At 37.3% G+C, this 13,908-nt stretch overlaps 2 protein-coding genes across 2 annotated transcripts; both read left to right on the top strand.

Moving 5' to 3' along the window:
• The first annotated feature begins 5,966 nt into the window (after positions 1 to 5,966).
• Positions 5,967 to 10,826, top strand: ppp5c (protein phosphatase 5, catalytic subunit). Its single transcript, XM_020928560.2, has 13 exons — positions 5,967 to 6,120; positions 6,956 to 7,197; positions 7,646 to 7,793; positions 7,905 to 8,026; positions 8,103 to 8,168; positions 8,266 to 8,364; positions 8,464 to 8,569; positions 8,652 to 8,794; positions 9,072 to 9,159; positions 9,245 to 9,285; positions 9,378 to 9,556; positions 9,626 to 9,707; positions 9,869 to 10,826. Exons 1-13 carry the CDS (start codon positions 6,024 to 6,026, stop codon positions 9,929 to 9,931), a joined length of 1,476 nt encoding a protein of 491 aa, XP_020784219.2. The 5' UTR covers positions 5,967 to 6,023; the 3' UTR covers positions 9,932 to 10,826.
• A 139-nt stretch (positions 10,827 to 10,965) lies between these two features.
• LOC110163653 (THAP domain-containing protein 5-like) lies at positions 10,966 to 13,235 on the top strand. The gene is made up of 5 exons (XM_020928657.2): positions 10,966 to 11,229; positions 11,364 to 11,538; positions 11,805 to 12,463; positions 12,680 to 12,866; positions 12,952 to 13,235. Exons 1-5 carry the CDS (start codon positions 11,165 to 11,167, stop codon positions 13,063 to 13,065), a joined length of 1,200 nt encoding a protein of 399 aa, XP_020784316.1. The 5' UTR covers positions 10,966 to 11,164; the 3' UTR covers positions 13,066 to 13,235.
• The last annotated feature ends 673 nt before the right edge of the window (positions 13,236 to 13,908 follow it).

The following is a 13,908-nucleotide window of genomic DNA, read 5'->3' as shown; positions in this document are numbered from 1 at the left end:
AACTAATACTTAACAGTGAGAAATCATACTCCCCTTGATATAAAGTCCAGTCGGAAAGAGCGCGGTCAGATAGAAGTCACCCAAAGGTCTGTCAGTATAGTTAATGCAAAAGGAAGGTCCGGTGGTAAGAGCAACAGGAAAAGGAAATTCTCCCCCACGGCATCCTGGTTGGTTAAATGTGACTGGATATTTTGAGACCCTGTTTTTAAAGCACATATGACAGGTTTTCATGTTTTTCTTGATGGGATTGTATTTATGGGTAATATTTATCCTAGTTTTACATCAGTTAAGTAGGAAAAAAGTTTGTTTGCTATACAGTTGGATGGAATGTATGTCATATTTGCTGCCCAGCCAGGAAGAAAAATTATTGATTTAATAAAAATAAAAAAAATATAAAGAAAAAACAAAACTAAACAAAATATTTAGCAAAACCTTAAATGTAATTATGTTAAAGGGCTCATATTAGACTATTTTCTGATCTATGTTATAATAATACAGTGCTCCACTTTGTTTTTAAACTCCATACACCTTCACAAGAATCATTTGGATAATTTCAGACCTGAAATTGCCTATCTCTAATGAACAAAAGGTAAAAGGAGCTGTTAACTTGAAAACTACCTCTTCATTGCATCACAAGGTGAAACAGAGCATTTTGAGCTTTGGAGATGTAGACAGACTAATAATAAAGGATTACTCAAACATGTGAGAATGAAACAAAACACAACTCCAGGTATGTTTTAGATGAGGTAACGTTATAACATAAATCAATATGGTATGACTTTTAACAACATTTTAGTGAAATGCCAGTCTAACCTGTCATATGCAGCCTGTATTTGTTATTCATCATTCATTCAACTAAGATGTAGTGACTCAGTGTGTCTACAGAGGTAATGGGAAAGTTATTTTGTTCATATATTTACTGTCTCTCTTGAAATATGTGATATGTCTGTCTGTGTTGCTTGTTTGTTATTACTGTCTCACCAAGGCTATTCACGCCACTTAAGACAATTTATCCCCTCTAGACGGAACTGGGCTGGTTTTCTCGACGAGTTTGTTTGTTGAGACCCATTGAGCTCTTCCTCCGCTTTCAAGTCCTGTAGTCATATAATGGTCAGAGTGTGTGCACGCAGACATCCTGAGTCAGTCATGAGGCAGGTCTCTCAGTCACTGTGGGAAAGCCTGACCAGGAGAGGACCGCATCAGGGCTCATGGCTCATACACAGTAGGAGCATGGCGTGCTATGTAAAATAAACCCGCTGTCACAACATGTCAACACCACTATAAAGCAGCATAAAAACAAGAACCGCACCACCAGATCAAAGGGCTGCACGCACTCACAGATTCGGTCTTTGCACCACTGTCGCATTGACCAGAAATCCCCGAAAGCTCTTTCTGCTTTTACGAGATTAACTGCCACCGTCTGCTATTTAGCACGTTCTATTGGTTTGGACCACCATGCCAACTCCATCAAGTCTAACTTTGACTCCTTTTCTTCTTTCTCTGGCTGCTTCAGTCCAATTTATACAACCACATCAATCTAAACTGTGTAAGCTTTACCACTCGGAGGTCTAGGACTGTAGGCCTTTAGTCATTTAGTAAATTTTTAGTCATATTTGTATTCGCCGACTAATGAGTTAGCTGAAGATTTTTTTTTTTGGTATTCATGTGTAAACAGGCAAGTGGTTCACAAGTTTAATCTATCATAAATGTCTTATATAAATACATTGTTTCCTAGTACTTTTTGTGTAACTAGTTGTTTCTGTTCTGTTTGTGAGCACAGTTTGTGTCAGAGACATAGAGATACATAGTTTTGAGAGCTTTTGCCATCTGCATATCTTTAGTCAACCACGAAATTCTACTAACTTTTTTGATGAATAATCCATGATCCTCTTGTATCCATTGTGATATCATGCTTTGTATGGAAAAGAAAGAGTAATTCCTGAAGTGTGTCTGATTACATCCACGCACCGCGCGGGGTCGAGGTGAAGCTGCAGATTCAGACTCTACTTCCTTGCCCTACTTTATCTCCAAACATCTGTGCATTAAAAATCATCTAAATACATGGAAGTACTGCACCACATATAATAATAATAATAATAATAATAATAATGATACAGTTTTGACTTGCATCTAAACTAGAAATGCAGTGCTCTGATCTTTTGAACACTTAAGAGTCTTAAAGTGAGTCGTTTTACTCTAAACAGGAAACAGCAGACGCAATGTGCGCTCACAACTGTGTAACCTTTGATTCGCAGGCCTAACCCACAGCAGTCTTGGCGATCAGAGATTTAAAATCTCATAAGATTCACCTAGTGTCTATAGTGTGCGCGTTTTGTCACGTTTAAAAATAGTTTAAGACTGAAAAATTCTGTAGTGTGTGGCGGCCTTTAGATCTGGGTAGAGGCAAGTGTGCTTACAGGAACAATGCATGTTTTCAAACTGATTTAAAATTTTGCACTTCATAAATGCAAAATAACGCTATGCTGTGAAACATTTCAGGCAAAGCACTAACAGGGAGACAGGCAAGTGGCAGATCCCCTCAACCAGAAAAGTTACATAGTAAACCTTTTACAGTTAAAATAGCAAAATGGCAAACACTAATCAGTTCTTCCTGAGCCCCTCACAGACCTTGCCTCAAAAATCATTAAAATCATACCATTCCTTCAGCAAACAGTCAAAGAGAGACAAGAAAACAAACAAACAAATCACTGAAGGAGCACATATTTTCTTACAATACACTTGTTACTAGTGCTATATTTGAATTTACATTTGATCTTACAAATAGCCTTTTGACTACACATATATTTTTCATATGCTCCTCTTTAATTTTTCATCTGTCTGTATTGTCTGTGTCTTCCAGCAACACATACATCGAGCTATTTAGTAAAATTCCTCATTTCCTGTTTGGGGTGTGTGTTGGATTCCTTGTTCCTGTGGCCATGACACATCAAACATCCGAGTGGCACTGATTGGGGCAAAGACCATTTAAAGAGGGCAAAAACTTTCTAAATTGGGACAAGCTAAAGAATATATAAAATGTACCATTTTCTTCTAAAAAACAAAAAACAAAACAAGAGCTGCCGATAAATGCTGCTAATGAAATGAGTCCATACTTTACAATTATTTTAATTGTATGGTAAGTCATTTTCTAAATTTCCTTTTAATGAGGCTGTGGTGCCACTCAACAAAGTTTGTTGCCCAATAAAATAACAGTCTCCAAATGCACTTTTCCACAGTGTTTGTATCATAATAAGCAAATCATTGTATTGGCTTGTACATAGTAGTACAACACAACTAAGACACTGAATGTCACTATTAAATATTGACAAAGTATATAGCGTAAATCAGTGTCTCTTAGTTCACAGAATACCACTCACAGTAATAATCTCTGATGAGATTAGATGTTTATGTTTCTTGCTCTGATTTAGGGTTGAATGTTTATTCTAGTAATATTTCTGGTTAGGTTCTGGTTACACAGTATCTTGAGATAAAACTGGCTTACAATAATTACCTAGTTTAGTCATGATTCAGACTGTATACCTGGATGGGACATGACATGATAAAAAAGATCTTTCTACTGCTGGAATCTACCATTTGTACAGTACACATATTCACTGTATGTGCTGTAAATTCTTTTTGCATGCCATGAGACTAGCTCAACATATTTCACTGGTAACAGCTCAGTAACAGAAGTAAACAGACACAAAACAAAATATAAACACAATTACTTTTATAACGCTGCCCAAGCCCCCTGTATCCAGGGAAGTAGCAGGTCCAAGGAACACATGGGATTTTTAATGTGGAAAGGTAAATGTAGTAGACGTGTTCAACAGGTATGCAACACGCTCTGTTTTCCACTTACAAATCGTTTCCAACTCTTTACTGTGTAGCACAAAAAGTGTGTGTACTAACTGCCCATATTATTATAAAAATGTTCTAAAATTTCTAACTATCATTGTGTAATCAAATAAATAATAAGAATGTGTGAAGTGTTGTAATTCTCATCATTTAAGTATTTTCACGACAGCACTGCTGCAAAGCTTATATAGTCTCAGTAAGATGGTAAAGATTTCATTGTTTGACTGTTTAAACTTTATCTTAGATACATTTTGTGAAACCATTTGAGGTGACTGCTGTTGTGATTTTGGGCTCTACAACATACACTGAAGTGAATTAAACGTGAAATTTAGATATTTTGCTGTCATAAAAAAGCATGATGTAATAAGATGCTGCCATTTCAACTAAGGAATTTGTTTTTATACATGGAACAAAATGCCTAACAATAATGTCCAGTGAACAATATGGAATCTAATATCACCACCCACATGTTTCTTTATATTTACTATGATCAGCAGGTGATTACATGGACAAGGAAGGATAACTTCAATAATTAACCATTGCCAACCACACTATTCTCCCAGCCATGTAGCATACCAAGCAAATTTGTTAGGCAAGACAATGAAAAAGTAATTCTTCAAATGATCATTGATTCACCTAAAAGGGTTTTTCAGTTAGGAAAACATATGGTTTAAATAAGTATGCCCCCCATAGTTCCCCTTAAGTCAAGCTCTCATTAGTGAATTATGTGGACAGGGCTGAGGAAAGGAGGTAGAGCACGACTCATGCTACAAAATACTGGCAAAAGTTAGACAGTTAAAGGAGAGGAGCCTTAAAGGGGGCGTTCACCTTCACTGCGCAACACAACAGGATAATAAATAGTTGGGATTTCGGGAATAGGCCCATATTACATACATTTACTTCATACTGACTAGGTCTCATCATTCACTGGCTCCCAGCCCAGGAATGTCACTCACTTCTCCCCTTGACCTTTACTGCTCCCTTACTTTAGTTGCTCATATATCTCCATGCTTGTCCATTTGTGTATGTTCAAACTTTCTCAGGACCTCTTCCAGAGCCCACGCTCGTGCACTATGTATGGACCCAAGAGAACAGCAATTTCCCTCCCCTACCTCTTGTCCTCCCACAACGTCTCTCCCACTCACTGTCTGCGTTTACACTTTCTTATTGGGTTGTTGTACCAGTCTAAATTAGTTATGGCTCAGATAAGATAAACTGGTAAGGGGAAAGTGAACTCACACTTGGGGTTAATTTTTGCTCAACACAGATGCCATGAGTCACTGGGCTGTGCGACCTCTTACTTCATATGAGTCAGAGCAGCAGGCTGGACAGTCTCCTTTGTGTCACACTCGACTTCGAAATGTCTCTTAATCTGAAAAACCTCAGGCACAAACAATCACCCACTCAACCACAATATTTCTATTTTGAGGCTCGTATTGTAGTTGTTTGATTAAATTGGTTTTCTATTGTGTGTGTGTTTGGGGGGGGGATCTTTTCAGAAAAGATCCATGAGATAGGCACACCTTGTACCAGACCATGTAAAGATGTGCTAATTGACATAACTGTGGTCTCAGCAGCATTCTGTGGTTGGCTGGTACTTACTGTGCACCTCCCACCTCAAAGCATCTGTAGAACGCAACACACATTTCAACCATAAAGTTACTACAGTAGAACAAAAGGCATATTAAATAATAAATGCACATAAACAGAAAATATGTAATAAATTTTGTAATCTCATAGTATCATTCTAAAAGTCTCAAAGCATTCAAAACCAAGTTTAGTAGTCTTGTTAAACAGAGAATAGGCTGACACCTGGTGGTTGTCTAATGATAACACTTGATTTTGCTTTGAAATTACCGTAAGATACCCAAACATTTATCTTGATCCTTATTGTTCTACATTAAGTGTTGTATTTATTTCATATGCTTTTTCATGTGTCTAGATGGTCTAAATGTCCTTACTTGCTACCAAGAACTCCTCCATACTACAGCAGCAGCAGGTCACTCGTCTTCTCATTGACAGCAGGTTGTTGTACTCATCCTCTCGTCTGCATAGCACAGTATAAATCAAGAATGACGAGAAACTTTAACATCGTGAGCAGATCGTGAGGAGCTGAAAGGTGCTGAAGAAGATTGACTTTACGACGTTTTGCGACAATTTGGTCAATGGTGGGCACATCGGAAAACTGTAGTGACAAGAAGATGGCGGAGGGAAGTAATGATGCTGAGCTACTCAAGGAGAAGGCGAATAAGTACTTCAAAGGTAATAATACTTCTTTGACACTACACCGTTTCATGTCAGGCTTTTGTAACTAACCAAGGTGGCGCAATTAAGAAAGATGGTTTATTATTACAACCGGAGACATAAGCTCGTGGATAGCTAAGCTACAGCACGCTAGCCGCGCACCTTATTCATTCAGTCACACTGCTGTGAAGTGAGCGGTGCCCGGCTTAGCTAACGCCGATTAGCGGTATGTCTGCTTCATCATGGAGCATCAGCACATGCTGTCACGCCTTAGTACAGTCGTCTGCTTAGACATTTACAATAGATTTATAATTGCGAGACCATCACATATTTTACCCTTGGATCAGTTTGTGCTGTGTCGTATTTCCATCTAAGCCATCCTCTTTTTTTTTTTTTTTCTTGTTTCCCTGTTTTATACATGTTGCTCTGGCTGTCACTTTGAGCAGCATCACCTTAGATTAGTGATGAGCTGAAGAGGGCAGATGATTAAGTTGAAATAACAATAATGACAATAAAACCAGGCCTTAATATACATGTGTAATGTTACATTTAAGTTAAATTCATTCAGCACGCTAAAATAAAGATGTGTATTCATTGCATTTTATTAAACCAAGTGTTATAAGTACAGTATTATAAAAAGTAGAAATGAAAATATATGTATTTCCAACAATAATTTTCAGTTGTTAATGAACAAGGTAATAGCTAATCAATGATGCCCTATAGCATAATGTATTCAGATCATGACAAAATGTTGAAGCCAAGATCAGAATATAAAACGTTTTGAATGTGGTTTTCTCAGCCTGTTATTTAGAGATTCATTGTGTTTTGAACTTTTTTTTTTTTTTTTTTACAGAGAAAGACTATGAAAATGCTATCAAGTATTACACAGAGGCTTTGGAGCTCAATCCATCCAATGCCATCTACTACAGCAATCGAAGTTTGGCATACCTCCGCACAGAGTGCTATGGCTATGCCTTGGCTGATGCCACAAAGGCCCTGGAGATAGACAAAAACTACATAAAGGGATATTACCGGCGTGCCACGTCCAACATGGCACTGGGAAAGTTCAAGGCTGCGCTCAAAGACTATGAAACGGTAAGAACCATGATTCTATAATAAGACAGGCCTTGTATGGATTCTTCTGTATTCTTACAGTACGAACTTTAAAAAAATTTGCTCTGAATGCGTGCTAGCACCGCTCTAGCAGCTAGCACTCTGATTGATCAGAGCACATGTTTCTGATGTCACACATTTTGCCAGCATTCAGGAAGTAACACAGAAGTAAAAATCTTTTTTGGGCCCATGCACCAATGAGCACAGGCCACTGAAAACAATACGATGCCATCTTGGATTCATCTTCCAGATTTTATTATAGTTCTATGGTAAGAACAGACTGGAGCAGACTGGTCCCTCAGAAAAACAATTCAACTTGTTAAAATAGAGCCTTTCATTACAATGGATGGTAATAGAAAATTAGGTTAGTTGTTTAATTGAATATTTTTGTGGTGTTATTAACTATCAATGGTATCCTATCCTTTTTAAGGTTGTGAGAGTTCGACCAAATGACAAAGATGCAAGAATGAAGTACCAGGAATGTAACAAAATTGTAAAACAGAAGGCATTTGAAAGAGCCATTGCCAGCGATGAGACCAAAAAATCAGTGGTTGATTCTCTGGACATTGAAAACATGAGTATGTTCCTTTCTTGTATTCATATACATGTCCGAAATTATTGTAATACTGTAAAAAAACAACAACAACAAAAAAAACGTATTAACTTGATAATGCATGTTGTTGTTGCAGCTATTGAGGATGACTATGTGGGCCCCAAACTTGAAGATGGAAAAGTCACTTTGACATTCATGAAAGAGATGATGGAATGGTTCAAAGAGCAGAAGAAACTCCATAGAAAGTGTGCATATCAGGTAAGATTCTGGTTGTCATTATTTATTGAGCTATTTATTTTGCTTCCTCCCTACTAAGTTAAAAACACTGTTTCAGATTTTGGTGCAAGTCAAAGATGTTTTGTCAAAGCTACCAAGTCTTGTTGAAATCACATTAAAAGAGGTAATTTAATAATAATAATAATAATAATAATAATTCTTATATTGACCGTATACCAAAACATGCATTCATGTTATTATTGACATGTACATCTTCACAGTCTGATAAAATAACCATTTGTGGTGACACCCATGGGCAATACTATGATCTTCTCAACATCTTCACATTGAATGGCTTACCTTCAGAGACCAACCCATACGTATCCTTTGTAGTGTGGTCTATGTATTGTGTTTGGGTTCGTGGGCTGTGCATAATTGAACAAATCAACCTTATATTAGTGTCTTAACACAAACTGCAGCTGTTCAATGGTGATTTTGTAGATCGTGGATCTTTTTCATTGGAAGTCATTTTAACACTTTTTGGCTTTAAGCTCCTCTATCCTGACAACTTCCACTTGCTGAGAGGTGAGAGCTGTTGTCTTTGTTTCTATGATTTTACATAAAGACAATGAACAAACTTGACATCAAAAACTAATTTGCCCTGTAGGTAACCACGAGACGGACAACATGAACCAAATGTATGGTTTTGAAGGTGAAGTCAAAGCCAAGTACACAGCCCAGATGTTTCAGCTGTTTAGTGAGGTCTTCCAGTGGCTGCCTCTTGCACAGTGCATCAACAACAAAGTATTGGTAAGCACCATGATTCTGATGTCTCTTTATTATTATTATTTTAATATAATAGAAGTATTACCTTTTTGTAGGGTGTCGGTGCTTTGAAATTGACATTTTATTAATAGGCTAGTTTTAATGTGAAAAATAAATTTGTTTTGTTTTGCTGAAAAACTGCACTTTTCAAAAATGCCTTGACAACTTTTCTGAAATTATGAAAGAATCTGTGAATACTTTTTGTATAGAGTAAAATCACAACATTCATCAAAAGTTGGGAATGTACTTCATATTTTTCTAGGTAATGCATGGAGGACTGTTCAGTGAAGATGGGGTGACACTGGAAGACATAAGGAAAATAGACAGAAACAGACAACCTCCAGATTCAGGTACAGCTGTTAAGGCAGTTATTAGTTTTTTAGGTTGTTTGTAATGATAATAATACAATCCTGTTTTCTGTACATACTCCCACAGGGCCCATGTGTGACCTCCTTTGGTCTGACCCACAACCACAGGTACAAACCTCAATGTCCACATTATGGAAGTAGGATTTGTTTTTGTTCTTACTGAAAATACTTTTGCTCTCTTACTTGTGCGGATTTTGTAGAATGGCCGATCAATCAGTAAGCGGGGAGTCAGCTGTCAGTTTGGACCAGATGTAACTGAGCGCTTCCTGGAACAAAACAAGTTGGACTACATTGTCCGTAGTCATGAAGTGAAGGCTGAGGGCTACGAAGTCACTCACTCAGGAAAGTGCATCACCGTGTTTTCAGCACCCAACTACTGGTGGGTAAAAACATTTTCTCCATGTATTGGCAGGACTGCATACCTAAACAATCTCTTTGTGTTTTCTAGTGATCAGATGGGAAACAAAGGAGCTTATATTCATCTCAGGGGATCTGATCTGAAGCCAGAATTTCACCAGTTCACTGCTGTGGTTTGTGTCCTTTTGTCTTTACTTCTTATTTTTTCATTGTATTCAGTTTTATTTGGGTATTATTTGTATTATAGACTTCCTTTTATATTATCTATTATGCATTTAAACTGACAAATGTATCATGTCCTATGTATTAATTTGGACAAATTATTTCCTTACAGCCTCATCCGAATGTCAAGCCCATGGCATACGCTAACACATTAATGCAGTTGGGGATGATGTAGTTCTCCTTCCGTCATGAAACATCCCAGCCACTTCACTCCCTCCAGTGCCCAGAAATACTGTTGTTCTTGTTGGGCTACGAGTTCCCTGTCTCTGATGAATTGTTACTAGATGTATGCACAAATAGTGATTCATAGGGAAGCGATCTCTTAGCCCAGCCCAGTTGTTATTTTCTTTTATATTATTGATTATAACCGGGGAAAAAATCTCATGTTGCTCATGTCCATTTGTAGGTAACTGAACCAGCTGTCATGTACCAAAGATCTGAGTTGAAAATGATTGTTTGGTTTTAGTGGGGGTGGCTGAAGCCTAGAGTACTATTCCCAGACTTTTAAAATGGTTAAGAGCAAGCAGCATGTCACTTGTGTTCAAATACAAACCATCCTACAGTATGTGACCTATTGTTTTGCTGTTGGCATTTCTGATCATGTTCAAAGATACTCTACAAGTCAGTCAAAATGGTTCCACTCGAGGTGCTGTCTGCCATTAGTGGTGTTACTGGGTGAGCTTTGTAGCTGGTAATGATTTGCACTGCTGCACTGTTTCCTCATTGGGAAGGTACTGCTGCTCTCCATAATTCCATCATTATACATAATTGTGCCACTCACCAGGCAGCTCCTGCACAGTCTACTCTGTAACTAGTTTTAGTCTAGCAAACACTGACGGCAATCCAGCCTACAATACATGTTTGATTACTGGTTATTTAGCTCACGTGGATTTTGTCAGTACACAAACGTCCAAAATGCAACCCTGTCTTGAAACGCACAGCTGTATTGTCCATTGGCCCTCTTTTTAGATTAATATACACTGTTGTGTATGTGTATATATATATACTGTATCATTTAAAGATTCTGTGTAATGTTTCAGGAAAATTATTGAATAAAAAATAAGTCAAGAGGTTTTAGAAACGCTTCCTTTATTAGTTGTAGATCTGTTTTCGCATTTACCGTGTCTGAGAAAAGTGGTAATATTTGAATTACCTTTATATAGCCAAAACATCCAATTATTGTTCAGACTGCGCACTTGTAGTACATAGATCAAATTTTAGTACACGTGACGTCGTTTGTTTTGCTCGAGGTGTCGCAAGTTTGTGACGTCACTACTATGAACAGCTGATTTCTTTTCGTCAACTATGCGCCGCTATTTGACAACACAGCACGAGTTTCACCCATGGTTTCACCTTGTTGAGAAACATTTGTTCCAGACTCTGTTAACTATATCCAGAGTTATCCGACATGCCTAAAAACTGTTCGGTACCACACTGCAGGACAACGCCTGGCGATAAAAAGAGCTTTTATAAGTAAGTAGCCTACTAACTTCTAACTACTTGTTCCTTGGAGGCACATGACAAGCGTACGAGCAGTTTAGTTGAGTCATGTCTCTCAACACGATATCAAGGGATATAGTTGACTTCAACCTTAAATTTGTTGTTAGGTTTCCTCTTCATGACCCTGAACGACTTCATCTGTGGCTGAGGAATATGGGAAAAGACAACTGGACACCTTCTCCACAACAGTACATTTGCCATAAACATTTTGCACCATCAAACTTTAAAGTTTGCTTCGGTGTTCGCTACCTGAAGAACACAGCGGTACCGACACTGTTCCAGGTAAATGCCTGCAAATACCTGCTTGTTTCCTGTAAAATGTATTTGACATTCAACCTAGTCGGCTCCTTATAGAGTCTTGAACACGTTCTTGAAAAATAATACATATAAAGACCTTGTTCAGACTTGTTGATTGGAGTTTTCTATGTTTGGTCTCAAACCCAATCTGACGTACAATGAGTCCATTATCAGTCATAATCAGTCTTACAAGTAAATTCAAATCCCAACTTCTATTGATTGTTTTTAACTATTGTTTTCTTTTGTCATAGAAAGGGAAGTTACAGGGGAAAAGTGAAAGACAGGCTAAGTGGCGTTGGGCAAACAATAATCAAAGCATAAAGACGCTGGGACGTGTCACAGAAGCTACTGGTGTTCAAGTTGAAAGCAGTCTACAGTTAGACCTCAGTGAGTCCGGACAGCTCTATAAAGGTCAAGACTCTTCTCAGACAGAAATGAACCTGCTGACATTCAAAGACCAACCAATGACATTACATAAAATTGAAGATTTTAATATTGCTGGAGAGTGCAAAGAAATGGTACTCCTATGTGAAAACCAAGAAGATGCACATTTCTTAACCACTTCTGAAGTAACAGACGAACACAGAGAGGGAATGGAGGATATAACCTGCACAATAGTGGACCTTTCTAATATTTATGAAGTTGATCAAACTGCTGATATTGCCTACTTTGAGATCATCCCCAATCTAATTTCCAGTCCAACTCCACTCTTGACATTTATACCAGAAACTGTTTTGTCACCAGCTTTAAGTCCTCAGCCTATTGCCTCAACTGTGCCAATAGTGTCTAAGTACACTCAGAGTTCAAAGGTCATGAAGACTTCTGACTCAGAGAATGAGGAGGAGGAAGAGGAGGATGACGTCAACTTGGATATTTGCAGCTTTGAACACCAACAGCAAGTGGAGCACTGGTCAGTAAAACCTGTATTATAATATAGACTGCACTGTAAATAATATCTTTTCACTTTTCTAGCATAACAATAGAGAGAGAAGTTAATAACCAACATATTGTTGTTTGTTAAAGTAAATGCATTAGAAGTAGCTGAAATGTTAATCTGCAATTCTTTTAGAAAGAATTTGAAATGCACACGTATTGACAAAAAAACAACGTTTTTAAATTTGAACAGTTACCACAAAAACAGTGTGAGCAAGGAGCAACTGCAGGCTACTGTGGTAGAGCTGCAGAGAAAAGTGAATCTCCTGCAGCAGCGTCACTGCAGACATTTGGACAAACTGGAGGAGCTGGAGAAGACCGTGGGTCAGCTGAGGCAGAGCAAGCTTCTATATGAGGAGAGGCTGCAGCGGCTTGAGAGGGTAAACATGAATAATTACTACAATCAAAAGCTATGAATGCCATAGTATGTCACATAAATTTAACTAAAGTATATGCTTGTTTTAGGCCTTCTTCCAAGCAGATGTAAGTATTACAGATCCAGAACAGATTGTGACCATCATCTATGAAGAGGAAAATCCTGAGTATTTCTGCACAAACCTTCCAAATGAAAAGCTTTGAGACTACTGTATGTTTTCTACAGTGCAGAAATCCAAACTAAGTTAACAAATGCTTCCTAGATTTGTATTTTCTTTAACTTTACGAAATTAAGGGCAATGGCAATTTTGGTATATTTTATGTTCTGTTAAAATTAAAATGTATGTGAAAATAAACGAACAGCCTGTACACAATTATTTGCTTGGTATATGTGTGTGTGTGCGCGCACGCGTGTGTGTGTGTGTATATATATGTATATATATATATATATATGTGTGTGTATATATATAATATATATATATATATATATATATATATATATATATATATATATATATATATATATATATAATATATATTATATATATATATACACAAAACCAACATAGTTAATTGACATTCGCTGACAAGGTACCTGTGCTGTGTATGCAAGAAATTTGAGAAAATAATATGAAAATGCAATAACGATCAACTGCTTATTCTGTTACTGTAAGATAAAAAAGCTACCATGAATTTAAATACCATACTCGCTGTACACTTTTATATCTAATTATGCCTTTCTTTTTTGTGAACAGTTGTACTAAATATATAATTTTATTCCTTTTTACTATTATGTTCTGATTATTAACTTGATATATTTTAAAATAGGAATTTCTGCAATTAGTCTCCTGTACAAGACAGATATTTACGCATGAAATTGTAGTAAATAAAAGAACGACATTCACACATGATGCTAAGGACAGCAGAGACACCAAAACTCATTCAAAAGCTTTATTAACACATTTTTATTTGTGGCCTTTTAACACGTTACGTGAAGAATATAACAAAACAGCTAGGATGTACCAATCTGTTATGTGGGTGCAGCAA

Source organism: Boleophthalmus pectinirostris, unplaced genomic scaffold (genome assembly GCF_026225935.1).
Source record: "Boleophthalmus pectinirostris isolate CB_2022bp ecotype Guang Dong unplaced genomic scaffold, ASM2622593v1 HiC_scaffold_169, whole genome shotgun sequence".
In the NCBI taxonomy this organism is placed as follows: Eukaryota; Metazoa; Chordata; class Actinopteri; order Gobiiformes; family Gobiidae; genus Boleophthalmus; species Boleophthalmus pectinirostris.
Note: the sequence above shows the minus strand (reverse complement) of the source record. Positions and strands in the feature narration are given on the sequence as shown.